Source organism: Lagenorhynchus albirostris, chromosome 4 (assembly GCF_949774975.1).
Source record: "Lagenorhynchus albirostris chromosome 4, mLagAlb1.1, whole genome shotgun sequence".
Lineage (NCBI taxonomy): Eukaryota > Metazoa > Chordata > Mammalia > Artiodactyla > Delphinidae > Lagenorhynchus > Lagenorhynchus albirostris.
This window is the reverse complement of record NC_083098.1, coordinates 144,697,231-144,722,567: the sequence shown is the minus strand read 5'-3', so window position 1 is coordinate 144,722,567 and position 25,337 is coordinate 144,697,231. Positions and strand designations below refer to the sequence as shown.

Sequence of the window (25,337 nt, the reverse complement as noted above, 5' to 3'; positions counted from 1 at the left end):
GCCTGGACCTGGGAAGGGGCCCCCGGCCCACTCTCCCCTCCCGCAGTTCGGAAACCGCTGGTCCAAAGACGCTGCCCTAACCGACGTGGAGGCGGAGAGAGCGCCGCCCGGCGCCCCGTGTGCCCGGTTGAAGCGGCGCCTCACCTGTTCCTGCCGTACCACGAACAGCACGTCCTCCCCGGGCCGCACGGCCACCGCCTCGCCGAGGATGCTGACCTGCAGGCCCCGCGGCGGCAGGAGGGGGCACTGCAGCTGCGCCGGGCTCTGCTGCGGGTCCACGCCGCCCTCGCACACGTTGGACACCACCTTCCGGTACCTGCGGCCAGACAGCGAGTCAGACAGGCGGGGGTGGGGCGGGCCCTGCTGCCCCGCCGGACCTGCTTGCCGAGAGGTGGCTCTTGCCTTGGCGAACTCCATCCTTCAACTCCCTCCCTTTTCCCGACTCCACCTGTTTGCTATTTCTGCCCAATTTTGGAGATGGGAAAACTGAGGCTCAGGGGAGGGAATGACCAGTAATGGCAGGACCTGCTTCCGTCACTGGACCTTTCCTTGGTCCGCTCGTATTCTTACAATAATGGTAACAGCTGTTGTTGTTGCTGAGGGGAGGATTGAAGGAGTCAGTCGGAATTTTGTGGCTTTGCTGGGAAATACGGTCCTGGGAGGACAGAGTGCCCAGGAGGGGCCGGGCCTTACCGCTGATGCGCCACATGGCTGTGAGCAAACTTGCTCCCAGGGGTCTCCTCTCCCTATTACGTCAAGAGAGTGGGACCAGATGAACCTGACTCACCAGCTCATTCACACAACACGAATTTACTGAGCATCTGCTACGTGCCAGGTGCTGGGGTACGAGGTCATCACTCACAGCCCTGCCGTTGCAGAGAGGACTGTCTAGTGAGGGAGGGAGCCCTCACCAAACCATCCCCCACATCAAGGCAACATCGCAACTGGGACGGGTGCTGGGGAGGGGCAGCACCTGGGAATCTGGTCCCTGAGAAAGGGGCTTTCAGCTAAGACCAGAAGGGTGAACAGGAGAGGGAAGAGCATCCTGGCCAGCGGGAACAGCATGTGCAAAGGCCCTGTGGTGGGGGGGTGGGGGAGCCAAAGCCCAGAGTGGGCAGCAGGTGTGGGATGAGAGTGGGGAGGGGCTGGTGGGCAGAGCCCGATAGGCTCTAGTGAACGTTTAGGAGGCGACGGGAAAACCACTGCTCGGGTGGCATCTTCAGACTTGCCACTTGTGATGCTCCCTCGGGCGACACCGGGATTCTGGGTCTGCAAAACCCACATCACTGCCAAAGTGGCTGGATCTGCCCACCCCCTGTGCCTGGTGCCCCGCCTGCCCTCACGGCTCTGCCGCTGAAGTTTATCGTGCAAAGACGCATGTGATTAGTTTGGAAGAAAATACGCTCCCTACGAGCTACCCAGCCACGGCCCCTTGGCACCCGGAGTGTGCAGGTGGTATGAAATGAAACCCTGGGTCCTGGCTCTGCCGTTTCAGATGAGAGTTCCTGCTTGCCGAGCCCTGGTGGGTGCCCTGGAGCAGCTGCTGTGGCTCCCTGAGGGAGGGAGGGAGGGAGGGATGGGTGATAGACGGATGATGGATGAACGGCTGGAGGGATGGGAGGATGGACGGATGATGGGTGAGTGAGGGGAAGAATAAACAGAGGGACGATTGGATGGATAGATGGAGGATGGATGGGTGGGTGGACGGATGACTGGATGATGGATGGATGGAGGAATAAACGGATAGATGACAGGATGGATGGATGGGTGATGGGATTTAGCCACTGAGGTCCAAGCCTGCTTTTCTGCTCCAGCTGCTTTCTTCTCGGGCTTTGCCCTTCCCCGTCCCCAGGGGCAGTAATGAGGATTTTCTAATAAGTCCATAGGCGGTTTACTCCCTGTCAAAACTTCCCCAAAGGGAAGCAGAGACTTTCAGATAAAGCTCATTTAGGGCCTCTGGACCGGCAGGTTCACAGCCTTTACACACCTAACATTTTTATATGACGTTCATCCTTGGCACGCAACGTGGTCAGCCTCTGGTGGAGGAAGAGTGTCATAACGGCTCACACCTGTGGAGCACTTAACCTTCACGTACAGCGTGTGTCCACCACACCACACACTGAGGGACCCGCTATGTGTCGTGGAGCTTACCGTCCAGTCGGGGGGAACGACTGGGTGAGTGTGACAATAACTGGGATATGCGCCCTCACAGGGTAAGCTCAGGGCCCAGGGTGAGTCAGGGAGGCCTTCCTGGAGGAGGCATCATTCAAGCTGAGACCTAAAGGGAGTGTGAGCACCTCTGGCCCAGCTCAGGCCTGCCTCACTCAGCGTTGGTAAATGCAGAAGGGTCCCAGCACTGCAGGGGCTCAGAAGGACCAGGCCAGGAGTGTGACTTCTCTGGAAGGGCTCAGCCTCTGCAGCAGGTGTGAGCTACAAAGCCCTTGGACCTTCTCTGCCTGTTGTTCTCTGTTCGGAGCCAGCTCAAGGCACCTCTTCTCCCTGACGCTGACCCACATGGGCTCTGCTTGGAGAGCCCCGAGGGCTCAGTGCCTGGGGTGGCTCTCAGGAACCTCGGCACACAGGGCAGTCAGCCCGACTTCTCTTTCCCTGGCTCCATGCGGGGAGCCACGGGCACCAGGCAGGAAAGCAAGGGGCCACCCTGGTTCTGCCCCACGCTACTCACCCGAGACTGCTGGTGTAGGTCTGGCCCAGGACACAGTCATCAGGCGGGGACAGGGGGTTAAACCAGAAGTTAGCAAAGCACTTGTCGGCGTCGGACTCGGAGGAGGGGGTGCGCTCAAATCCGTAGTCACTGGGAGGAGGGAAAAACGGACGTCAGGAGACAGCGTGGGTCAGGGGCCTCATGCTGAGGACGCAGAAGCGGATCCACAGGGCCCTGTCCCAGAGGGAAGACAGGACTGAAGGCCGACAGTTACGTTCCAGGTGAGAAGGGATGCAAAGGGGATTCCAGCGAATCACAGGAGAGCACTGAGCCCAGCCTGGTTGTCCTGGAGGGCTGCCTGGAGGAGGTGGGCTGAATCTCAATGGAAGATCAAGAGGCAGTCAGGGGAAGAGGGGGCGAAGGGCACTGCAGGCAGGGACGAGCCCCTTCAACACTGGTGCAGGGAGACAATGGTGAAGGTGGCTGACGGAGAGGGGTAAGGATGGCTGGGGAGGGAGGCAGGTTCCAGAGCTCGGACATCCTCCTGTGGGCAGCAGGTGGCCACGGGAGTCCTTGAGCGGAGGCAGGGGAGTAGTCAGGGGGCTTTCGGCAGTCTCTGGACAGAGGAGAAGGGGCTGGGTGGTACAGCCGGCCCCCGGGGATGCCCTCCCTGTTCCTCAGTTTCCCCTCCCACCTGTGAGCAGCGCCACGTGCACAGGTTTTGAAACGAGGCCCACGAGTTCTTTGATGTGGGCTGGACCCAGTGGCTGGGTCCTAAGGCACAGCGTAGCGGGGAAGTGATGGAGGGTGGCGAGCCCTCCCCTGGCATCACCTGCGGGGACAGCGGCTGCCGGGTCACCAGGCTACTCAGGCAGCCCCAGGGGCCCGGGGCAGAGCAGGACCCTCACCAGAGGAAGTCCGAGTCACGGCACTGGCATACGCGGGCCGTGAGCGCCGCCGTGAAGCTCCGACCCTTGATGCACCAGGACGTAGGCTTCCTCCTCCGGAAACTCCTCTGCTGGCCCAGGACGCAGCGGTCGCCCTGTGCAGGAAGGCCGGGGTGAGGGGCCACTCTGCATGGGCTCCCACCGCTACTGCTGCCGGTTCCTCACTCGCCGGCCAGCCGTAGGGGCCGGGAAACCGGGCCCCGGGGGAGGGGTGTCCGTGCCTGAGGCCAACCTAGGGCAGCCTGGCTCCCATCCCACCCGCCCTAGCATTCACTGAGCTCCCACTGTGTACAGGCTCTGTGTACAGGGCCCTGAGGGGTGGCAGGGCTGCTGGAAGAGGCCCCTTGCATTCACTCCTCAGGCCTGAGGGTGCCAGGTGGGCCCTGTGCAGCTGGGGTGAGCCGCAGCCTCCAGGACACACAGTAGGTCCTCAGCCAATGCTCAGAAGAGGCCACACCTGTGTGAACGGGAGCCGTGGTGCAGGGTCCCCCCAGCAATTCCAGAGCCCCCTCGCTCTGAAATCCTGTCCTGACGCCACACCACCTGCTCTGAACTGCACTGGGAGGCCATTTCGAGTCCTCATTTATTCCTCTCTGTGTGAATATGACACATTTTGCTGTAGAAACATGGATGTGTTTGAGATTATGGGGTGGGGCTGCCCCAGACCCACTGGGGTGTTACCTAATATACGATACATGTGCCCTGTTACCTTCCCTCGATCTGAAAACTCCTGGACCCCGAGCACGCCTGTCTCCAGGCTGGCTGGGGCCCTGTGCACCTGTTCCCCTGAGTATGACTGCAGACTCTGGCCCAGGCAGCCCCAGGCCCCAGAGGGGGCCGGAACACCGCAAAGAAGGACTGGGCATCTGAGGGAGGCCCTCGGTCCCGCAGGACGGGGAATTTGGCAGAGGGGGCCCTGCACGGTGCCCACCCCTGGCCTGCGGCCAGGCCCACCTGCAGGTTGGTGAGGTTCCAGGAGCTGTAGTCTTCCTCGCTGCACTGCCTGGAGAACCAGGGCCGGAAGTCCACCTTGACCAGCTCCCAGTCCGAGCGGAAGCTGATGTGGCCGAAGACGCTGGGGAGGGGGAGGGGGAGGGGCGGGAAACCACCTTAGTCTGGCCCGTCCCCCAGATGCCCACCGCTTTCCCTGCGGGCCTCTGTTCCCACCTGCACAGCGGGCCCCGCGGTCCCTCCCCTGCCCCCACTGGGCTGCCCTGGGACCAGGCACCTGCCCTGGGCCCGGCTGGCCACAAGCATTTGGGCGTCGGCGTTAGTATTCCCACAGTCATCACGTGTAATCTATGGCTCGTTGATGGTGTTGGTGGGGGTCGTCCCACCTGGCCCCCCGGTGGACGAGGAGGCCGGCCAGGAGCCTGGACCCTCCCACATCCCCCACGCTAGTCCTCGCAGAATTGTTCTGCCGAATGATTCATGGTCAGGTGTCTGCGTCCTGTGCTCTCTGGCTTCTCCTCGCCTTTCTTCCCACCTGACCACTCCAGGAGGCCTGCGCTGCAGACAGCCAGCTCCGCCTAGCTGGGCCACAGCCTTTTCACCCCAAGCAGAACCGACAATCCAAAGAGAGGTAACGAGTCATCACACCGGCTCAGAGTGACGGGGTGGAAAGCATCTCAGAGTGGTCCTTGCTGCGTGGCCCCGGCCTCGGTGGGTGGAAGAAGCAGTGGACAGAGCACCATGGGGCTCTGCAAAAGCCAGTCCTCTACGGGGCACAGGCAGGGTGCTGGGAGCCCGTGTATGCTATCTGGTCTACCTCACCACAGCCCACTCTACAGAAAGGAAAACTGAGGCACAGAGAGGTTGAGTAACTTGCTCAAGGTCACACAGCTTGTTTGTGCCATTTCTTCTCCCTCAGCAGGCATTGGTGGAGTGCCTACATGTACCCAGATCCCTCGCCCTCTGGGAAGGGATTTCCACCTGATCCTCCCAACACCTCATACCTGGGCTCCAGATACCACCACAGAAGAGGAGACCAGCCTGTACTTCTCTGGTCCTTCTCCAGTCCACCCTATAGTACCCAGGCCATATTATCAGAGGTCAAGCATCTGGATGGTGGAGGTGAAGCACCCCTTCCACGCACACCGACAGGAGCCGGATACTTGGGGGGAGCCAGTGATGGTCTGAAAGGGTGCAAACCCCGTTCTAGGAGAGTAGTTGAGAAGGCCCTTGGAGTGTGTTCTGGGGGATATGATGGCTGGCTCTGAATGTCCGAGGCTGATATTTGAAGAGGAGTTTTGGAGTTTTGGCTCCATAGGGCACCTCTGAGCCAGGCAGGCCTGGGCTGATACCCACTTACTATGTCTGTGACCTTGGGCAGGTCCATTCCTCTCTGTACCTCAGTTTCCTTGGCTCTAAAATGGGGACAATAACACTGGCCTTTCAGGATGGGTGGTGGATTAGCAATGGTTTGTGTAGGATGCTTGGCACTTAGTAGGAGATTTATACACACATATGCACAACACACGCTCACCTGTGCACACACACCCGTGCGCACGCACGTGCTCACACGTTCTCACGTGCACACACATTACCTCTACTGCCCAGAACAGCCCCCCGAAGCAGACACCACGATCTGTATTTTACAGACAAGACCCCGAGCCTCTGCAGGGGCCTTCTCTGATCCGAGCGGCCCCGGAGCCTCCCTCCGTCTCGGCCTTCACCTGACTCTGTGGTCCGCCTCTCCGTCCTCCCGTCCTGGGCTCCCCGACCGCCGGCAGCCCTGGCCTCTCGCCCGCTCGTGTTTGGTTGTGAATAACCCATTCTGCCTGAGGTGCAAGTCGGAGCCCCCGCCGCTGTTTCTCAGCCCGGGGCCTCTCCTGATGCTGGTGGATGCGGCCCAGCGAGGACCGGACGGCCCGCTTCTCCTCCGCCGGGCCCAGTGGCTCCCGCAGGTTCTGTTTCCAATGGCGAGGTCGTAGGAGGCCCGGATGGTGGCGACCGTGGCCGTGAAGGTGTCGTGCCGGTCCTCTGTCCCGACTCCCATCCTGACGCGGACAGCCCTCTCCCTGGGAGCGTCACCACGTGGGGGTCTTTGTCACAGTGTCCCCTTCTCCCAAGCAAAGCCTGCTGGGTTGGTTACTGAGAACGAGAGGGTCTTCGGTCCCTGAAGGGACGTCTCTAAGGGACAATTTCCAGGTCCTCACACAGCCTGAGCTGCGTCTCTTGCTCTTTTGGAAGCCACGTTATAACGGAGGTGACGGCAGCAGTAACTGCTGGCCTGTACTCTGTACCTGCTACGCGCGCGACCTCCCATCCTCTCCTCACCAACCCCATGCGGAACGTACTGTTAACATTCCCACCTTACGGACAAGGAGACTGAGGCAAGGGACCCCCTCGGGATGGCATGGCAGCCGCCCACCTCCCGGGGCAGCCAGGGTCGGTCCCGGGTTGGCGACCACAGGGCTGGGGTGCTTTGCCCGGGAAACACGCACTGGCCCGAGCGTGACCACCGCGCAGCCTCCCAGGCTGGCGGCACGGGCCCCGCCGGGGAAGTCCCTGAAAGGAGTCTGGCTTGCTTGATCTAACTAATTCCCTCCGTGTCTTTGAAGTCCTGCCTTCTATGAAACCCAAAAGCTCAGCTGATACTTCGAGAAGTATCTGTCATCCGGCTGACTTTGAGTTTTAGGAAGGAGACGCCAGAGGGAGGCTAGTTATTGCTTCACGATTAATAAGGAAAATGTGGGCCGGCCTCTGCAGGTTAAGGAGGCGCCCCACGCCCTTCAAAGAGCTCACTCCCCTCCCCTAGTGCAGCCCGGGGAGGATCTGGGAGCCCACTATCCCCCCCCAGGGCCTGGGGGGCCCTCACCCCTCTGAGGCTGCACTGGTGGGGGTGGGAGGCTGAGCAGGGGTGATCCGAGCTGAGGGAAACATCCCCAAAGGTGACTACGGTCAGCTTGGACGTGACCTTTGGGCAGGTTTGGATAAAGAACCGTCTGGGGAAATGCTCTCAACTGTGCAGGAAATAGGACAGCGGGGGATAGAGAGAGAGAGGCAGAGAGACAGAGGATGGGGAAGGGAGGGAGACACAGAGAGACACAGAGAGAGGGAGAGAAGGAGAGAGACAGGAAGGGAAGGAGTGGGAGTAGACAGGATGCTAGGTCTGAGCGCTTCCAGCAGTCTGGAGAGATGAACCTTTATTCTAGCACGCCAGCATGTTCCCTCTTTCAGAGTTTGAATCATTTCTGTGTCAACCGGAATTTGGAAGTGGTCTGATGATGTGGCACAGTGAAGTAGGAGGCCTGTAGGAACAGTTCTGATGCTTTTTCAAAAAAAACTTGAGGTTATAGCATCTGGCTCTGAATTCTGCCAGGAGTGTTCCAGGAATAAAACACCCCATCTGTTGATGAGTGCTGAAAACCGGGCTGTTTCTGGGGCCAAACCCAGCACTGATGCGGTGACAAAGGGCTTGACGTCCTGAAGCTCCTAGGTTAATGCCCTGGGGTAGAAAGTGCGCCCATTTCTCAGCTGGGGAAGCTGAGGCCTCAGACCCAGCTGACTTGTTCAACCTCTGCAAAACCAGCACGGGCCAGCCATCTCCCCCGGTGTTTCTGACGCTTCCCTTCTGCTCCGTGGCCTCTGGTCCTGGAAAACTGGTCAACCAGCAAAGGGTCCAGGCTGAGCCCGACCGCCACACCACAGAGAGCCCTGCATCGGCCCAGGCTGGAATCTTCCTCCCTCCCCGGCCCACCCCAGAACGAAGCCTCCAAGAGCACGAGGGGAGCGTAAGTATGTGACGTCCTGAAGGATTTAACTCATTCCAGGGCCAGGGAGGAGAGGAACTAGGTGTGCAGGGAGAAGCACAAGTGAGGCGTTTAGGGAATTAGAAAGGTGATGGTTCCTGACCCAGTTTTTATAGGACAGCCTCTGGGGTCCCCCTTCCAGCTCTGGCTCTCCAGGACCCATGCAGAGCTGATGTGACGGGTCCCCCTTTGCCACCACTCCCTCGGTGCAGAATTTTTGAGATTTTTAGCACTTCTAGAAGAAGGGGGAATAAATCCTCCCTGGAGATTTCCTATGAGAATAAAATGAGATAACGTAAAAAAAATGGACCCATAACATATAGTATGTGCTCAATAAAGCTTCGTTACAGAACTTGTTGCAAGAGGCCATACTGGGAAAGATGTAGGGAGGATGCCAGGCTTCCTCAGTCCTGGTGGCAGGGGAGGCCCCCTGGAGGGGGTCACTGAAGCCGGATTTGGGTCTGGCAGGAACTTAGATGGCTCTCTTGTCTCAAACGTCCTGAGAAAGGAGTCCGCACTACCGTTTCCACGTCCCTTTGCTCCATCTTCCGTTCCCAGAAGCCTGGGCGGTGGGCACACAGGCGGCCGTGGTCCCTGGTGGCCCGCGGTGGGGGGCTTACGAGAGCTGTACTCCCAGCCTCCATCCCAGGCAGCCAGAGGAGCCTGGCGAGGGGGCGTTCACATGAGCACCCACAGGAGCCCCAGGGCAGAGGCGAGCCTGGAGGGGTTATGTCCACTCTGGGCGGTTTCCTTCCAGTTCAGGCCTCGGGCTGGGGGCCAGGCACCCCTGGGGGCTTATCCGAGTGGCCCCTCTGGGGCATTCAGAAGGGTGAAGACCTGGCTCCTCACAGGCGATGGGGAGCCGGCCGGGGCAGGGATGTGAAAGCCATCGTGAGCTGGAAGGGCAGACAGGAGGGCATGAGTTGTTCTCTCACCAGGGACTCGCTCCCAGGCAATGACTCCAGCTGGGCACACGTACCTGGACATGCTCTCCAGGCCGAGCGGGCAGGGTGAGGGGTCCTAGCACCCAGCCACTCTGCTGGGAATGGACGGAACCGGCCCGTCTGCTCCAGAAGGGCTGAGCCAGAGCTGGGGCACCGTTCAAATCCTCACGTGGGAAAGCATCAGTCCTTCTGTGCCCACAGCTCGTCCTTGGGCCTGGGTCTCACTGGCCCGGTCCTGGTTCAAAGGTCAGCTGCTCCAAGACTCCATGATCACCACCCACCCCAGAAGCGACCCTTCAGCCCCCAGCCCCTCGGCTGGCTGGCCCTGTTGTATCAGCATCTTTCGCGTTACCGAGGAACCATGTCACTCTTGGTTATATTCGATCTGTCTGCCTGGGCCACCAGCTCTGTGGGTCCTCGGGGTCCCTGGTGCCCAGACAGAGGGTGGCACATGGCAGGCCAGGCTGGAATGACCGGAGAAGGGCTGGCCTTGAGATAGGCTGGGACCTGGGACCCTTTGCTGCAGTGCTAGCACCTGGACAAACGTCTCCTTGGGCCACAAAATACAAAGAAACTACAAGGGACTAAAAATAACTGTGTATGCCCAGTTGGGGCAAATTATGGACAAGAAGATACAAAAAGCCGAAAACCCAACTGCCACTTCTGAAGAGCGGGGCGCAAAAGCAGGGCACCGAGCACGCCCCCTGCACTCAACCCCACCTAAGGGGTGGGCACACCTCCTAAGCCACGCCTCCAGCTGACCCCAGGACACACCTCTACCCTCACCCCATATAAGGAAGCAGCTCGCCCCCTCCCTCCGCCGTCCTCCGGGAGTGAGCAAGGGAACCTCTTACTCGTTTTCACTCCCTACTGCTACAGCAGGAGCCTTCCTGGGCTGGGGACTCAGACCCAGCCCTGCCCCCTGGAAGCTTCCTCAAAGTCTGCTGAGGGGAGAGAGGAAGTAACTTGGGAGACCAACCAGAGACCGAGGTGTCCAAAGTGCCGGGTCCCCTCCCAGCGTCAGTGGCCCTGGCCCACATTGGGCTGTCATGAGGGGAAGAGTCGTGGGGCCTTGGGTGGCTTCCTGGGGCCATCTTAACTCATGTCCACAAACTCGTGCTTCAGACAATGGAAACGTATCTCCTCACCGTTCTGGAGGCCAGAAACCTGCGATGTGGGTGTTCACAGAGCGGGCTTCCTCTGCAGGCCCCAGTGGAGGGTCCTTCCTGCCTCTTCCAGCTCCTGGGGCTCCAGGCGTGCCTGGACTGTGGTCGCATCACGCTGGCCTCTGCCACGTCTTCACACGACGGTGTGGCTGTGTATCTAACCCTAACCCTCTTCGTATAAGACACGAATCATTGGATTAGGGCCCACCTGCCACCTGTGTGACCTCATCTCGACTAAGCACGTCGGCAAAGGCCCTGTTCCCAAGTAAGGTCACATCCACGGGTCTGGGTGGACGTGGATTTGGGGGGACACTGCTCTCCCCAGTACAGGCATCATCAATAAAAGCCAAGCAGAGTGCACAGGGCCCGATCTCCTGCACCCAGTGCAGCCAGGCATGCACAGCATTGGCGGGGCTGTTAGAAATGCAGAGTCTCGGGCCCCACGCTGGCTTGTGAGTCAGCTCTGCCTGAACAAGTGCCTAGACGGGCGAATCGCCCAGGAAGGAGGCTTCCAAAGGCGGACCCTCATTTCGTGGTTTCTGGGTGAGCGCCTTGTCTCCCCAGCAGGGCCACAGGGCACAGTCAAGCCCTGGGTGCCTTTCTCAATCCCCGCCTGCTCAGGCTCTGCTCCTGGGCTGTGAGCCACTCTGAACAGGGATGCGCTTGACCTAAGCCAGGGTCAAGGGGCTGGGGTCACAGCCTGGATCTGCCCTTCACTGGCCCATTTGGGTCTTAGGTCCTCTCTGTGCCATGTGCCTACAAGTTCTTCACAGGTGCCAATAGCCAATAATCATCACTACCATTATCACCCTCACCATAGCATCACCTTCATGATCACCATCATCAACACCATCACCACCATCAACATCACCATCATCACCATCATCACAATTATCATCATTATCACCATCATCACCATCATCAACACCATCATCATCACCATCATCATCATCACCACAATTATCATCACCACAATTATCATCATCACCATCATCACCATCATCATCACCATCACCATCATCATCACCATCACCATCATCATCATCACAATTATCATCATTATCACCATCATCACCATCATCATCACCATCATCACCACAATTATCATCATCATTATCACCATCATCACCATCATCAACACCATCATCACCATCATCATCACCACAATTATCATCACCATCATCACCATCATCAACACCATCATCATCACTGTCACCACCACCACCATCATCATCCTCACCATCAGCATCACCTTCACTATCACCATCATCAACACCATCATCATAATCACCATCACCATCATCATAACCATCACCAACACCATCACCAACATCACTGTCACCATCACCATCATCATCATCACCATCATCACCACCATCACCACCATCATCATCATCATCACCATCATCCTCCTCACCATCATCCTCACCATCCTCACCATCATCATCATCACCATCATCATCATCATCACTGTCACCATCATCACCATCATCCTCACCATCAGCATCACCTTCACTATCACCATCGTCACCACCATCACCACCATCATCATCACCATCATCATCATCACCACCATCATCACCAACATCATCATCATTATCACCATCAACATCATCACTATCATCGTCACCATCATCATCACCATCACCATCATCACCATCACCATCATCACCATCATCATCATCACCATCATCGTCACCATCATCATCACCATCACCATCATCACCATCATCATCACCATCATCATCACCACCACCACCATCATCATCACCATCTGAAAGGTTAAGTGGACAGTGACCCAGAGCTGACCCTTGACTCTTGGTTCCACCCCTCACCAGCAGGTGATCATGGGCAGGTGACAAATGTCCCTGACTAAGGACAGAGTGGCTCCTTCCCAGTGGCTGAGGATGAGAGGAAACAGTAGATGGTAAGAGATAAGGAAGCAGGTGTGAAGATGGAGGTCAAAGCGAGGAGGCTGGGGGTCAGTGTTGAACCTGCCTAGAGCAGCAAGGCCCACAGTGGCCCTCCGCCACGGCCCGCCTGGGGTTCGGCTCTGACCTGCCTGCCCACCTCCCGTGGGCACTCACGTCATGACCAGCGTCTCGTCCCCCGGCTCACTCAGCAGCCCATCCACAAACACGGAGGTGCTGGTGAAATTGTGCGTGCTCCAGGTGAGGCCCTCGTCCACGCTGAACCTGCCGAGAGAAGGGGAGTCACCACCTCGGGGCAGGTGGGAACACATCCTGTGTCCAGGACGAGCTGCCTCGCTGGACCCAGCCCTGCCCATGCCCAGGGACCAGAGCTGTCCAGCTGAGGCGGCTGGGAAAACAGGCAAGAGCAGTGGCCACCCCCAGGGCCAGTCCAGTGTCTCGGCCACAAGAGGATCCCTGACCTCACGCTCTCCTGGGAGGTCACAGCAGCCACCCACCACCAGCAGATGGCATCCACATCTGCGTGGTGACACCACAGCCAAGGAGTCCTGGGTGTGTGGTCTGGGTCCCAAGCTGCTTTGTACCCCCTGAATTGCAGTTATCCAGGCCTTGGAAACATCCAGGTCAGCCCCACCCAATGCCCGAGGCCAGCCCAGGGTTTGCCAGGTCATTGATGGCAGCTTACTGTCTCTCAGTGAGGCATATCAGTACAGCCAGCTGCAGTGCAGAAAGATCTTTTTCAGACTAAAGTGATATTGGCTTCCTGGCAGCTCCCCCAGCTCTGCCTTCCAAGTCCAGAGTTCATATCTGCCCTCACTTCCCCACAATAAACCTTCACCTGTCTGAAGCTGATGCCAACCCCACTCTCACCTGGGCACACGTTGCTGGCTTCCTTCTCTGACCCCACCTCCTCCACTGAGCTAATTCCTGTCCATGCATAAAAGTCACCTCCTCTGAGAAGCCCTCCCTGTTTCCCGAGGATGAGGTGGGTGGGGGCCTCCTCACAGCCCCAGGCTTCCCTCTGGCCCACCCGACCATGCTGGGTCATCATTCCCCATTTCCTCACCTCTCCAGGCCTGGCCAGAAGCAGCTGTTGGGTGGGGGGACTGGGGACTATTCTGAGGGGTTCCCAGGTGGGGAGAAAGAGCCCCTACCACCCTGCACCCAGTGCTGGCTCCCGATGGCCTTACTTGAGGATTTTCAAGGGGATGGAGGTATCCTTGATGGCCACGATCACGCCGCCGTGGTCCAGGTAGAGGATGTGATGCTCCTCCTGAAATACCTGCAGAAGACAGCAGGTGGGGGTCTGAGGGCGGGACCCTGAGGAGGGTCGGAGGTTGTTCAGGGTCTGGGGTCGCTCCCCAGTGGGGCAGAACTGCCGACACACTGCCTGGGGGGCAGCAGCAGAGTCCCGTTCCCTGAGGCGGGGCTGGCCTGAGGGCTCCCGGTGTCCCCAGGCCATCCCCGTGTTCCCCCAACCACCCAGACTCAGTACGTGTGGGATGAATGGATGCAGATGGCGATTTCTAGACCATTGACAAGAGAGAAAAATAAACACTGCAGGTGGTCCTGCCTAAAGGAAAAACTCGCACCAAAAAGGCCGACACGTGAGGATGAGAAATAGTGGAATTTAGAAAAGCATTTAGGATGAGCATCACCAGTAAAAGCAAATCTCTATTTGACATTAAGATAGTCCATGTGCCACCTCCTTCAGGAAGCCCTCCCTGATGCCAGGTTGGGTGGGGAGCATCTCTGGGCCCCCTGCCCCAGCACTTACTGCACTAATTTGTCATTGTTTCCTCCAGCCAGGGAGCTCCTCAAAGGCCGGTCCTGCCTCTGAATCCTTTCTGTGGCCCAGCACATGCCTCAGCTCACAGCTGGGGGTGCCTGTGCTCAGGGAGTGTGTGGGGGATGAATGAATGAATGAGTGAATGAGTGAATCTCCACCAAGTCCTCAGGGGACACAAGGTCGAGTGGCCTGGACAGGGCTCTTGCGGGAGGAAATACCTCTGGTGGCCTCGCTTGTCTGCAAACAGCCCTGGGATGGGGTCCCATTTTACAGATGAGCAAGCTGACGCTTGGAGCTGTGGGGGCCGAGCCAAGGCCTCAGAGCTGGTGGGTGGCAGAGCTGGGTATAGCTCTTTAGTCCTGCCAGGACACCGGGCGTCCCCCTCTAGATCTTCCACGAACACAGATACCTAGACGGCCAGCCTGGGTCTTGACTCCACACAGAGAAGGGCACCGATGCCCTCTGCCACGTCCCCTGCCACCCTGAACCTCATCTACAGGACGTGACCCCATCACAACCACCTGCAGCGGGCCAGGGCCCCATTCACCTCCCACCCTGTCTGACCGTCTCAGGGCCTGTGGGTTCTGTAGCAGGGGTGCAGGGAAACTCAGGGGGAGACGGGATGGAGCCAGGACCCCACACCCACAGCCCCTCGCCGGGGCCTGCATGCTCACGGGTGTCAGCCGCTCCGCACAGGGGCCTGGCGAGGCCTTTGTGCCTGTGGCTCTGGGGCCCCTCCTGGGCCGGGGAGGCAGCTGCTGCAGGACCTGGCGCCGAGCGAGGCCGGAATAAGCGCATCTCCAAGCAGACGTAGACCCAGGGCTGCATCTGCATTTGCCCCGGCAGAAAGAGCCCCGAAAGTTCCCACACCCCGGGGACCCTGTTCTAGAGCAATGAGCGACCAGGAACGGGGAAATCATTAAAAAAAAACCCACACACACCCACACAATCATTAACTAGCACCTTCCCCCTGATCTTCTATCTCGAGTCTTCCTTTGTTTGAATGTCTGTTTTTCCAGAGCCAGCGGGAGGCACTCGGGGAGGACCCCAAGCAGAGGCCTCACCTCTTAGGAACGGGAACTTCAGCAGAGCCGATGGTGCCTCCAGGCCAAGCCCCCAGCCCTGACATCCCATTACCCCCACACCCCCTAACCCCACCAGAACCTTCCAATGGCCCCCATGGCCCTTAGAATCACATCCACACCTTCTCCTGGTCATTGGGGCTCTGTATGAGAGGCCCTTGCCCACGCTCTCCCACCTCCCGTATACCAGTCACCCTGGCCTCCTTTCCCTGAACACGTCTCAGGCCCTTTGCACATGCTGTGCCCTGCCTGCAAAGCTCTTCCCCAGATATTTCCACCTTCTCATCATCTTGCTGGCTTTCCCGCTGGTCACAGGAATTCTCTAGGAAACCCTTCTGGCTTGACTAAAGAGGAGAGGTCCCTTACGAAGAATGGTGGAAGAGACCTGGATACCTGCGAACTGTGCCCTTAAACATGTCTGATGCGGGGGAGGGGAGAACTGGGTGACCGGCACGGGGGCCTCTGCTGTGCGTACAGAGCCTTGTTTAATAGCAACCACGCTCAGAGGTCACCTCCCCATTTTCCAAAGAGAGACCAGAGGCTCAGAGACACACAGCGACTTGCCTGCGGCCACATAGCTAGCAACTGGCAGCGCTAGGGTAGAGACCCCAGGTCTCTGATGGACCGCGGGCCGCATCCACCAGGAGCTGCTGTCGCCACGAGCAGGACATTTTCAGCCGGAGGAGGATCTGTGACCTGCGAGTGACGAGGTCTCAGGGTGGGGTGAGGGCCCAGAGCACTAGCTTGGGGCCTCCCGGATCCACCCCTGCATCTCCCTCCCCGCAGATTCCATGGCCGCGCCTGCCGGGGTCAGAGGAGTCCCTGGGCCTGGGTGTCCTAAGCTCTGGCAGGTGCTCTGGGTGGCACTCTGGATAAGTGTGCTGCCTGCGGCTACGTTAACTCAGATAGCACCTCCTGGATGAGGGAGGTGACGTCGTGTGGATTTAGGTACCGTGGGGAAGAACTTTGCACAATTCCCCTCCCCGTCTCTCCACCCGTCAGACACACCCAGTGTTTCATGTCCTCTGTCTGGGTCCTGGGATCCAGAGGTAGAAATGAAAGCTTAACGCCCCAGAAATTCATAGCCCAGGGAAACACCCGCCCCCGCCCGCCCCCCGCAAGGAGACAGACCACCTCCACCCAGTGACTCGCCCACTCGGATACCAACAAGCAGCCCATCGAACCCACCCTCTCTGCCCAGCCCAGGTTCTGCCACAGTACAGGGCTCCCAGCCCGTGTTCTGGGGGTGAATGATGTGCTCCAGTTCAACTCGAGACCTGAGCCGGTGGGCACCCCGGGGGTGGGGGCGGGGGTGTCACAGCGCATTGGGCGGGGCAAGGGCATTACGGGCGGGGAAACAGTGCGTGCAGAGGAGGTTACAGACAGCAGTGTGGCCAAGTGGAGGGGGGCACGAGCTGTTTGCTGGGGCTGGAACTGCGGGCAGATGGAGCGGCCCATGGGTGGGCTGGCGTGGGTCAGCCGATGGTCTACCCTCCCGTAGATGGTGGGGGACACCGAGGTTTACTTGGGGAGTGAGGGGAACAGATTCCCCTTTTAGAAGCTTCCTGGGGGAGGGACGCTGAGGGGGGCGGGGGAGGTGAAGCAAGGAGACAGTCTTCTCCTCCAGGAAACAGTGAGCTCTCTGTCCCGGGGATTATTCAAGGAGAAACTAGAATCCCTCCTGGGACCTCCGGGCTGCCGGGCAGGGTGGTGGAAACCACGCTGGGTCCCGCGACGTGGTCCTAGAGGCACATGGCATGCCGCAAGCACATCCGTCTCTGCCTTTGAACTTGCAGAGGCCTCTGCCCACCCGCCCGGTGGGAGCCCTCCTCCCCACTCCACCGGGGGCCTAACCCGCTTCCCTTCCTGGGGAGATCTGCAGGGGTGGTACAAATGAACGGTAAGCCGGAAGTGGGTCCTGGGATTGCTCCCAAGCAGGATTTAGCTCCGGGGCACGGCCCCGAACGTGGGCACAACCCTCACTTGTGCTCAGACCCCACATGCTTTGCACCCTCCTCCCGCAAGGACAGGCAGGGGGGCGTTTGTCCTGTCCATCCACTGAGGAGATGGGGTGCCTCCCAGCCATCCCAGGGGACCCCCATGGGCAACTCCACTCTCGTTAGCTTGGGACTCAGGAACAAGGGGGCTCCAACACCCACCACTGGACCACAGGGTCTTTGCACATCCTTTGCTATGGTTTTCTGTGCCTTGACCATCGCCTAGGCAGGGGTCCCCCAATCCTTTCTCTCCCACACCCTGAGTTCTAGAGGGGGCTCCTTAAATGTGTTCTGGCTATGTTTTGATCATTCCAGGGAAGTCATGTTTTTAAAATGATACATCCTCCCCCCAAAAAATAAATAAAATAAAATAAAATGATACGTCCCTTAGGCATCACGCACAGTGTTATTTGTAATTCACATTCTAAGAGTTTTCCTGTAGAGACAGCTCATCGCACCCTTGACAAACCGGCCTGAGCTCACCTGGTCGTCTGGCCTTCGTGCCTTTGTCCCACCCTGGCCTCTGCCTTCTGCCCCCCACCAGTAATCGCCCTCCCCCTGACACGCACGGGCACCCCCCGCTCCTCTGCCAAGCACCCGAGCCCCTCCATTCCCCCACCCCTCCCCCATCACTGGGGAAGAAATGGGTACCTCAGCTCCATCTTGAACAGACATTCTCCCATTTAATTCTGACAAGTTCCCAAGTTTGAAGCCTAAGCAAATTGCTTGACAAAAGTGGCCACTGTGAATACCTTTCTCTTCTGTTTCACCTGGTCTGTAAAGTCTAACAAGCCGGGAGCAGGGGGGCGGTTTCTCTAATCAGTGGACAGGTGGTGACCTTTAAGAAAGTTTAGACATGTTTCACTAGTTTTAGTGAAATAGGACTATTATAACACAATAAATCTCTTTTGCCCTTTTCAAAATTCCTTGTTCCTTGCATATTATTAAAAAAACGCCAGGGCTTTAAACCCAGGGTACCGGTGAGCTTCACACTTTGGGGGTTAACATATTTGTCCAGTGTGGTACCTGGGCAGGGGACTCTAAGTGGGATACTCAGGGGTGCAAAAAATTGACCTGAAAACAGAGCTTCTTACATCCACCGAAAGAGGAGATGCACACGAAAATTTAGTGCATTTTCTTAAGCAGTTAAAGTAGAAACTGTCACTGAAGCCAGCAGACCAGATGAGGTTTTTTTTTTTGCTGGAAAGAAATAGCAAAGGTAGAGGGCAACGGGGCCTCTCCTGGGGCAGAGCGCGTGGGTTCGGCTCCTGGGCTACCTGACTGCACAGGGCGCCGGACCGTCAGCCTTTGCTCCCCACCCGCCCTGCTCTGCGTGACGCCCACTGGCCGGCAGCATCCCGCCCTCCAGTCTGAGAATTTGAGCCGCATGTGGGCGCAGCAGGGAGGGGTCCTCACAGTGCGACCCCCAGTGCTGGGGGCCGTTCCCTGCATAACTGCTTTCTCCTGTTTCTTCTCCCTTTCCTGCTTTTCCTTTTCTCGGGCGACACTGAGCGTCAAATCATCATCTCATGGATGTGTCCCAGGAGGCCCAATCCAGACTCGCCGTCGCCCCCTAAAACCTACTCCTCCCCACTTTCTCTTTCTCTCCCAAGTCTGTGCCATCCACTCAGCAGCTGCCCCTGCCAGGAACCCAGGGGGTGTCCTTGGGGCCCCCACTTCGTGGCCTTTGGGCTCAGCCAACCTTCTGAGTCCCCGTGTGGCTTCCTGCCGGAAAGCACCCCCAGCCCGTCCCGGGCATCGATCCCCATCGCTTCGATGTTCACGGTAACCTGTCTGACCATGGGAAGATGCGTCAGATCTGGAATTCTCCAGCAGTGGCTGCTGAAAGAACAGCAGCGGTGTGGGCAGCCTGGCCTGGGCTCTCTTTTCACAGATGGTGATGTAACATCTGCTAAAGGGACCCGTGTGCAGCCCCTCAGGCCGGGGAAGATGAAGAAGCGTTTCTCAGAACTCCTCTGGGAGGGAGGGGATGAGAGAACAGACTCTCCCAGGGGCCTCGGCGGAGTGAGCATGGTGGGCTCCGGGCCCCTCCCTGCCACCTTACCTGCCTCCAGGAGTGCCCACAGTCTGATGTGATGTACATTTCTTCTTTATATTCCACAAGCTGGGAGCCCAGGTTACCTGGTCCGGAAGCAAAGTGGTAGGGTTGCTCTTAGGACCGGCCACTCTCCCCCTTACCAAGGTCTGAGTGCAGCCAGGTCCCCAAACAAGGTTGGTGTCTGATGTGCTCTGGGTCTACACCTCCCAGCACCAAAGCCACCGGCGGATGCCCCTCTCTGCCCTCCTTGTATAATGACGGGCCTGCTGTCACCACTACGGGTCCTAGTCTGAGCAATAAAAGATTAACTTTGCCCAGAGAAAGCCAGCCTCAGGCAGCTCCGGCTGAGCCCAGGTGCAGGCAGAGCTTGGGGGCTTCAGGGGGACCCACGGTGACGAGTGTGATTCAGGAAGAAAAAGCACGGAGTGGGGGTCGGGGACAGGCTAGAGAGGATGCTGGCCAGGTGGGCAGTGTGGGGACACGGCAGCCCCTGACGGGAACTGCGGCAAGACATGGCTGGGCCTGCGTCTGGAGGCCCCCTGGGGGCCGGGTGCGGGGGAGGCCAGAGGCAGGTCCAGGGCAGTCTGGGGCAGTCCAGGTGGGAGGCAGTGTAAGCACAAAGTAGGGGCTCATTAAATATCTGTTGGGGGGATGTTTGGGAGGATGGTGAGGTGGGCCCCCAGCCAGCTGGGCAGCCAGGAGGATCCTCCTGGGTCCTGGTTCACTGGAACCCACACCAGCCTGGCAGGTGGGTCACCAGCCTTGAAGGCCACTCTGAGGGGTTGGCACTTAATCCTGGGGCTGCTGCCGGAGGGGGAAGAATCCCCACTTAGCATCCAAGGTGATTCCAGCTCACAGATAGGAAACCGAGCCTAAGCGGACCCCTGCAGATGGCCACCTAGAAGACGCAGCTGCGGGGCAGTCTCGGTGGCCTCTGAGCTGGGCTGGATGCCCTAAACGGCCTCCTGGGAAGGGTCTTGGACAATGGGATTTTCTGAGGGGTCAGACTGGGCAGGCTTCCGCTGTGACCACACGATGATGGCAGGGACCAGGGGCCTGAGCTTCCGGGATGAAGGGGACCTGTTATGAGAACACTGAAGCCATTCTGGACTCTCTCCTGGAGCCCCTGACCTGGGCAACGTGTGCACCACTTGCACTTTGGAGACTTATTCATGTGGTGCTGTCAGGAGTCTCTCTTCCAGAGCCAGGTTTAGACGTCACTGGAAAATCCCAGAGGAGACGGATTATCCTCAGATAGATGAGGCAAAGTGAGTCCAAGGAGAGTGGCAGAGGGATTGCGTACCTGCCCTTTTTTTGAGGTCCAACCAACCACCAAATCTTCCATCCATCCATCCATCCATCCTTCATTAATTTATCATCTGTCCATCCCTCCATCCATCCTTCATTAATTTATCGTCCATCCATCCATCCATCCACCATCCCTCCATCCATCCTTCATTAATTTATCGTCCATCTGCCATCCCTCCATCCACCCTTCATTAATTTATTGTCCATCCATCGGTCCATCCGCCATCCCTCCATCCACCCTTCATTAATTTATCATCCATCCATCGGTCCATCCGCCATCCCTCCATCCACTCTTCATTAATTTATCATCCATCCATCGGTCCATCCGCCATCCTTCCATCCATCCTTCATTAATTTATCGTCCATCCATCGGTCCATCCATCATCCCTCCATCCACCCTTCATTAATTTATCGTCCATCCATCCATCCATCCGTCATCCCTCCATCCACCCTTCATTAATTTATCGTCCATCCATCCGCCATCCCTCCATCCACCTTTCATTAATTTATCGTCCATCCATCGGTCCATCCGCCATCCCTCCAACCACCTGTCATTAATTTATCGTCCATCCATCGATCCATCCACCATCCCTCCATCCACCCTTCATTAATTTATCGTCCATCCATCCATCCATCTACCATCCCTCCATCCACCCTTCATTAATTTATCGTCCATCCATCGATCCATCCGCCATCACTCCATCCATCCTTCATTAATTTATCGTCCATCCATCGATCCATCTGCCATCCCTCCATCCACCCTTCATTAATTTATCGTCCATCCATCCATCCACCATCCCTCCATCCATCCTTCATTAATTTATCGTCCATCCATCCATCCATCTACCATCCCTCCATCCACCCTTCATTAATTTATCGTCCATCCATCCATCCATCTACCATCCCTCCATCCACCCTTCATTAATTTATCGTCCATCCATCCATCCATCCACCATCCCTCCATCCACCCTTCATTAATTTATCGTCCATCCATCGGTCCATCCGCCATCCCTCCATCCACCCTTCATTAATTTATCGTCCATCCATCGGTCCATCCGCCATCCCTCCATCCACCCTTCATTAATTTATCGTCCATCCATCGGTCCATCCGCCATCCCTCCATCCACACATCTATCTCTTTTTCATCAATTCCACCCACTCACCCACTGCTGCACATTCATCAGCATTTGCTGAGTGGCTGCTCTCTGCCCAGCCTCGTGCTGAGCTGTGAGGGATCCAAGCTGAGTAACCACGTGCCTGCTCCCAGGGAGCTCTCAACCTAGCCGGGGAAGAAGGATGCCCTGCAACCGTGCACAGAGCCAGGATGCTGCGAGCCCAGGGTACTGCGAAAGCAGAGAAGGGAAAGCTAACGGACCCGTGCAGAAGGGGAATCAAGGAGAGATTCCCGCAGGAAGTGACCTCTGCTCTGTGCCTCAAAAGACAAATGCCACCGGCCAAGGGAAAGGGGCAGGTGTGCCAGGCAGAGGGACCGGCCTTGGCGACGGCACGGAGGTGGGAGGGGAGGTCAGTCAGGGGAGGTGGGGCAGAGGGCCAGGTACTGAGCTGGGTTCCCTTCTACCCGCCTGGCCACCTAAAGGTGCTGAGGAAAGGCTGCTGAATGAAAAGAGGGAGATGAGTGAATGAACGCAACAGCTGGGCGTGGGCAGAGGAAGGAAGGCGAGCCCTTTATCTCCCCATCCTTCCAGATGCCAGCAGGGACGCCAGGACCCGCGCGTCAAATACAGAAGCCGTGCGGCAAAGGATATGGCGTCAGCTCTACTTCCCAGGCAAATTTGCAGTCCATGATTTCAGGGGTGCGATGTCTGTCTTTTAAGTGACGCAATCTGTTTTCCTTGTTCCGTCTACCAAGGCTGTCAGGCTGCCGGTCACCTAACAGGCACCGGGGAAAATTAAGGGGAAATTCACAGAACGCATCCACAGGCCACCAGAGTGGGAGGCTCTGCAGGAACACGGGAGCTGGTGCCCTCCCTTTACGGAGGGGAAACTGAGGCCTGGGGATGCGACTAAGAAAGGCCTCCCTCTACGTCCCCTCCGGGCTGTTCTGGGGTCTCCTTGGGCCTCCTCCCCCGACCCCCCGACCCCTCCACTCCGCTTCTGTGCTCTCAGGGCCTGGTATACAGTAAGTGCTCACTTACTGCATTTCCTCTCCCTGCTTCCTCGGTCTTCACGTTGCGGAGTGGCTCAGGCCTCAGGGCCAGAACAGAGCAAAGCGACAGCACAAGACCCACCCCAGGACCCCTCACCGTGGCCCCCAGTGTGGCGGAGCAAGCCCTGCGGCAGCTGGAGCAGGAGTAAGGGGACCGCCCCTCTGGTCCTCCGGGTGCTGCCAAGTCCCCGGCTTCTAGGGCCCGGGTGACCCCGCCTGGCTGATGGGCCTCGGGTCGGCTCCTGACATCCTCCCGGCCCTCGGCCTCTCATCTGGGATCCATGAGGTTCATTGATGGGATTGACGGGTCCCCGACTGGCTGAGTCACAGAGGAAGGGACTCTGCAGGAGGGCCGGCAGGCTGGGCTCCTCCCGGGAGCCCCGGGGGTCTTCCTGGCACAGAGCGGGAGGGGGTGCTCTGAGCATCCCGTCCAGGCCCCTCAAGGTTTTTTCAGTCATGTGACTGTCAGAGCCGGGGTCCGGGAAGCGTTTGCAGCCTGTGCTCTGTGTGGTCCTGAGGGTTCACGTCCAGACAAGGAGCCGGAACCAGCGTGTGCTGCGCGGTGGCCCAGGACGGGCGCAGGGCAGTGGGGCAGGGAGGGCCTTCTACCTGCATCAGACCTTTCAGTGCCCCCAAGTCCGAGATTATTACCCTCACTTCACAGATGAAGAAACTGAGGCTCAGGGAGGTGTAGAGCCCCAGGGCAAGAGCTTGGAAAGGCCCAGGTCAGAATTGGGCCTGGCGCCCTCTGTCTCAGCCATCCGTCTGTGATTTGCTGCCTCTGCAGGACGCATCCCCTTGACACGCCCAGTCAGGAAGAACATTCCAGCTGCCACTCTCGGCCGCTGGGTTTATTTCTGGGTTCACTATGGCTGTTTCTAGACCCTGGCAGTTAGAAGCTCGAGTTCTGGTCTTTTTTTTTTTTTTTTTTTTTTTTTTGCGGCACGCGGGCCTCTCACTGCTGTGGCCTCTCCCGTTGCGGAGCACAGGCTCCGGACGCGCAGGCTCAGCGGCCATGGTTCACGGGCCCAGCCGCTCCGCGGCATGTGGGATCCTCCCGGACCGGGGCACGAACCCGCGTCCCCTGCATCGGCAGGCGGACTCCCAACCACTGCGCCACCAGGGAAGCCCTGGCCTTTTCTTCCTGAACCATCCTTTTCCCTTTCTCATTGGATTCACGGCTCCATTTTCCACCTCCATCTGTGGGTCTGGCCTCTGTCCACTGAACCGGAGGGCAGGTCCCCAGTAGAAGGGCAGCGGTGTCCAGCCACTGTTCAAATGACAGGGCCACCTGTAGAACACACCTGGTGTGGATGCTTTCTACCTGATCCCCAGATCAGCCTTACGATGGAGTTTCATCCTCTGTTTTGCAGGTGAGGAAGCTGAGGCTCAGAGGGTCCAGTAAATCCAGCCCCTGATTCAGCCCCGCAGCTGGAGGTGGCAGAACCTGGGGCTCGTAACTCCCACCTGCCTGCCTCAGGGCGGAATGAGGGATGGATGGCGGGGAGATCAGGAGAGAGACTCCCTGGAAACAGGCGCCATCGCCCATGGCTGCCTCGGGAAGCTGAGCCAGGCACAGGCCGTCACGTGGCCCCACTGCTCCTGCCACGTCGTCCAGCCCGCTGTGGGGACCGCCAGTGGGAAACTGGTCCCCGCTCGGCGGCCGCAGGGGTGCCCGAGGGAGCCCAGCTCATTCCACCTTCCCCTCTGTTCCCAGCAGACGCTCAGGGCTGGAGCGGAGGATGTAAAACGTTTACACCTCAGTTGGCCCACATTGCACGGATGGATCCGTCTCAGGAGAGCCAGGGCGGGATGAAAAAGCAGCAGAATGAAATATAAATGTAGCACCCTGCCCCTGGGGGGACAGTGAGAGGGAGGGAGGCTGCCAGGTCGCCCCCTCCGCTCCGCGCTCTCCGTGTGACTCGCAGACAATGAAGTGAACCTCCTGCAGATCCTCACAGCATCCCTGGGGGGCTGGAACGGTCGTCCAGAGCTTTCAAGGCCTTTGAGCGGTGGAAACATTTGAAATTCCGCCTTTTGTACTTTGGTCAAGAATTTGGGGTTTCAACCCATCACGAACATGCATTGTAAATACACCATTGAGCTGATCTCCCTGTGCTATGCGGCCGCTTCCCACCAGCTATCTATTTTACATTTGGTAGTGTATATATGTCCATGCCAGGTAGGATAGGGAGAGTGGGAGGGAGACGCAAGAGGAGGAGATATGGGAATATATGTATATGTATAGCTGATTCACTCTGTGATACAGCAGAAACTAACACACCACTGTAAAGCAATTATACTCCAATAAAGATGTTAAAAAAAAAACACACCATCGCCTTCAGGTCCAGGGAACAGAGTCCACAAGACAGGGGGTGCCCGACATGGGCGACCCAGCCCGTCCCTGCATGGGACCTGGAGCCCCATGAGCTGCACTGAAATCGAGGCTGATGTGTGATTTTTCATCGATTGACGCACGTCCGTCATTGAAGCGGGCAGACCCCGCCCCAATCGCAGTCATTGACGAAGAC

At 58.1% G+C, this 25,337-nt stretch overlaps 1 protein-coding gene across 1 annotated transcript in view; it reads right to left on the bottom strand.

The window, feature by feature from the left end:
- SORCS2 (sortilin related VPS10 domain containing receptor 2) overlaps positions 1-25,337 on the bottom strand; it is a 477,363-nt gene that overhangs the window by 20,469 nt on the left and 431,557 nt on the right. The window contains exons 12-18 of the mRNA XM_060147451.1: positions 19,338-19,414; positions 13,595-13,686; positions 12,561-12,668; positions 4,564-4,684; positions 3,571-3,704; positions 2,684-2,812; positions 145-316 (exon numbers count right to left, since the gene is read on the bottom strand). Of these exons, the coding sequence (XP_060003434.1) occupies positions 145-316; positions 2,684-2,812; positions 3,571-3,704; positions 4,564-4,684; positions 12,561-12,668; positions 13,595-13,686; positions 19,338-19,414 (833 nt within the window). The remainder of the gene's footprint in view (positions 1-144; positions 317-2,683; positions 2,813-3,570; positions 3,705-4,563; positions 4,685-12,560; positions 12,669-13,594; positions 13,687-19,337; positions 19,415-25,337) is intronic.